Here is a 3970-nt window from a genome sequence, read left to right on the forward strand (position 1 = left end):
CCCTCCCCCGACTGGCGAGCGAAGCGAGCAGGGAGCCAAGCCCGGTAGTAAACAAAATAGAAAGCTCCTAAATAATAATTCTCATCAAAACAAATATCCGATACGAAAGTTCACAGATTCCAAATCCATTTCATGTCATATCACCGGCTTGAGTCATCACTCATTCACAATACAAAGGATTATCCCCTCTCAACATTATTGTAACAGCTGTACCATCATTTTTTTTTCATTGTCAACATTACACCCACCCACTGAGAATTATAATGAAAAAAAAATAAATATTGAATGTTTTCGTCGTAAATAAAATTGATTTCGGAAATTGAAAGGGGAAAAAATCAGTGCTAGTATGAGTTTTTGTGAAAGAAATGTCGGCAAATTATAATTAATTTGCGGGAAACAAATAGTATGGAACAAAAGGGGGGGGGGGGGTAAAAGATCCGATAAATTTTGCGGGAGAAAAAAAATCCCGGAATTAGTGAATTGATGGAGAAAACAGAATCTAGAGGCCACACATTGTGTTTCCACATCAAGGGCCGAACTATATCACTGTGAACACAATATTGTACGTCGACCTTACTCGGTGGCGATAACATTGAATAATCACAGCTGTGGTGACAACAAAATTGCTCATAGCTTCGATATATCGACGGTGCCGTTCTCCACATGATTTGCCCGTAAATCTGAATATTCTCGTGGCTGTATAGTGTTGTTACATGAAAATTAGGCGTAGAAGTAAACTTCATGGTACGGTTTTTTTAACAACTTGCATAATGTCATTTCCATATGACAGGAAGGCCTCCGGGAACGCGATCCGGTGATTGGATTATTAACGCTCGGCGGGTTTAAACATCGATCGTCTGGGAGCGGATTATTTAATGGTAGGATTGATACATCCGTGATCTAGAAGAATGTCGATAGAAGGCAGTTTGCTCGGTAGTAAAATAGTTTCGTATCGCAACGCGTGGTCTTCATGCGCTTTAAAGATAGACAATTTCAAGAATTTTGTAGGGAATAAGGAGATGCGTGAGATTTTGTGAATTGACGATTATTCCAAAACGAATTTTCGAAAATACAGGAGATGTACATATGTAGGGATTATTCTCTTTCTGAAAAAAAACATGGGTAATATGTCGAATCGAAAATGAAAGCTTGAACATGGTGGATATGTCGAACGAATGGAGAAAGTAAGACGGTTTTCATGAGTACAATCGTCATGCGTCGAATTTTCATGAAGCCCGACAAACACAAGAGAATTGAATATCATTCTATGAAACATGAATAAACGAATCGTAATTGTCCAAATCATTTGGGTCAGAGGAAAATAGAATAATTCTACTTTCTTAATATTGCGTTTACTAAGGTTTTCTTCGAACAAAGTTGATTAGAATTAATAGCTAGAATTATGAGATTATCTCACGTTTTTGACGTTAAGGATAGGAGAATCTGAATGCAATATAGTGAGAATGGTGATCGATTTTTTCACTTTGAACAAATAATATTGATATCCAAATACAAAATTTCTGATATGAATAAAAAGAAGCTGTGACTCAATATTCTAAATGAAGTTTTAATTTTGAATTTGGTGCTGAAAACACGAGATGACAATATTCTAAGCACGGAATTATATTGATGAGATGAACAACAGATTAATTGAATTACCGTGTGAACTAACTAAAAATTGATAACAGTGCGGGCACGCACTTTTACCAGAGTATCAACAAACATTGAATTCCAGAAATTCACACTCTAACGTGTGTTCTACAAGGAATTGAATTGTAATTATAATTAAAATTTTATTCAGTGAGCATAGGAATTAGAACATGAGCAAATCATTTATTGTAATATGAAAATTTAACAGCTGACGAATTGGGACATGTGGTTCTCATCAGTCGTATTGCTTATAAACAATTTCGCGGAGATTGAAATAGATCCAGGACGAAACCCAAGTTGTCTGACGGCTCAAAATACTTGCTTTGATTGTAAGAGCTACTGAAAAAAGACGAGAAAAATAAAAGATGACATAATTTTGAAAATTAAAGTTTTCCAATTTTTTTTTACATTCGGTATTGTGAGGACCTAGGGACTCAAAAAAATACTCAAAATCTTCTTATCATAGATGATCGAAAATGGTAAATTCTCATCTATCATAAACTAAAATTGGCCGATATATTAAAAAAAAAGAAAAAATCATATCTCCGAACAGGGCAGTCGAAAAAATCTGAAAAAAATTGAGCGCTAGTCTTCCTACTCCCCGAATCGTAGGAAGAATTGCGTTCAATTTCCAAAAGGCCTTGGTCATCCCCTGACTCATGTGGCTCTTAACCCCTCAACAGAAAGTTCAACAGAAATCCATCAGAATCGTCCCCCGAATTCGCAAGTTTTTCTACCAAATTTTTCTTCCTTGCAGTCCCCCGTCCTCCAAACTCCCATTAATCCCGTCAGTCCCCGACAATCATTACATAAATCCCCCAAACCCCCTCGCCCCTCAACCGCAGAAAGCCCCTCATCGGCGACTCACCGCCTATTTTTATTCTCCTCCTCAAAAAATCGTAAAACCGTGTACTCCTGGTGATCGACTCGTCGGCCATTTTACGGCTTTGTTTACGTACGAGAATCGTCGCGGCTCTGTCCGTAACCCCAACAAAGCCCGAGCGAGCGAGAGAGAGGCCCGAGCCGCAGAGATCGAAAGTGCCCCCCGATAAACTAAACAATCGTCCCAGTGAGAAAAAAAAATAGTACCCATAACTCACCTCAAACTGCCAATGTGCGGCCTGCAACAATTGTTTCGCCTGTTCCCTAGCGCAACCCGCGGCCAGCACGAATTGATTGATCATCACCTGCTCTCGCAGGGCGTCCATTTTTTTTTCGTCCACTTGTGTTGTTGTTATTCCCCCAAACCGACAATAAATCCCGGTATCAATGCGCCGATAACAATGCCCCGAAAACCCTCACCTCGCCGAGCAAAACAAACGTCCAACAACAATCACCGAATGGCGCTGCGCGCAATCTTTCACGAATAATAATAACAACAGCGGCAATAATAAATACTGGCGTATGCTTATGAGTGGAGACTGCGGGAAAAAAACACTGAGCACAGCACACACGCACCCACACACACACAACACACGCGCGAGAGCACAGGCGACGATGAAGGGAGACGGAGATATTTGTGCACGGGAGAGGGGAATGTGACCGAGACGCGAGCGTTCCTTCAACTTTTTTTTCTCCCTCTCCGATGGCGAAATGTTTACTTGTTAATTTGATTTTTCGTCGGTGCTGGCGAAGCCGATGGCCGTTGACGATTGAGGAATCGCGGATTCAGGGGACTAGAGGCATCCCCGCGGCGGGGAGGGGACGCGGAAGACAGCGGTTCAACGCTTTTTTCGGTGGAAACTGTGAGGGAATGAGATTAGTGTGACGTCAGCCACGGGGAACACGAAAATTTTGAGGCGTACTCACTCCCTCGTGTTTGGTAGCATTCTGCCCGGCGTACGCACTCCCCACCGCGTTGTCGGGGGTTGGGTGCGTGTGGGGAGCGGCGGGCGATTGGTCGGAGAGGGCGGGGGGTTACATTGGCGGAGCTGGGGGAATACAATGCGATCGCCGCGCGGGGGGTTGGATTTTTGAGTCAATGGGATGTGAGGACGGAGATCCGATCAATTAGCCCCTCATGTATAGATATTCCAAATTTTTATTTTTTTCCTCATTGAAGTAGTTTTGAAGAAAATCGCGAGCTGATAAAAAACATTTGCTAGTTAGTACTTTTTTTTAAATAAATTTTTGAAAAATCACCTCTGAAAAAAAAGGCGTTATCCCCTCTATTTCATTATTTCCAAAAAAATTTATGACCAATCGATAGCAAATTGTTTGAAGATTTTTGCGAGTTGAGAAAAAATCGTCAATGCAATCCTATTATTGCGTAAATTAACAATTCCAATTTCAACTGAAAACCAGAGTTGATGACCAGAGT

General features: G+C 41.0%; 1 protein-coding gene across 1 annotated transcript in view; it reads right to left on the reverse strand.

Moving 5' to 3' along the window:
• The window catches only part of LOC107043135 (UBA-like domain-containing protein 2), a 9016-nt gene extending 5550 nt beyond the window's left edge, over nucleotides 1-3466 (reverse strand). Inside the window, exon 1 of the mRNA XM_015264460.2 lies at nucleotides 2751-3466. Coding sequence (XP_015119946.1) covers nucleotides 2751-2858 — 108 coding nt within the window. The 5' untranslated portion in view covers nucleotides 2859-3466. The remainder of the gene's footprint in view (nucleotides 1-2750) is intronic.
• Between the last annotated feature and the right edge of the window lie 504 nt (nucleotides 3467-3970).

The sequence above is a fragment of the Diachasma alloeum genome, unplaced genomic scaffold (genome assembly GCF_001412515.2).
Source record: "Diachasma alloeum isolate Michigan unplaced genomic scaffold, Dall2.0 Dall_scaffold_00547, whole genome shotgun sequence".
In the NCBI taxonomy this organism is placed as follows: Eukaryota; Metazoa; Arthropoda; class Insecta; order Hymenoptera; family Braconidae; genus Diachasma; species Diachasma alloeum.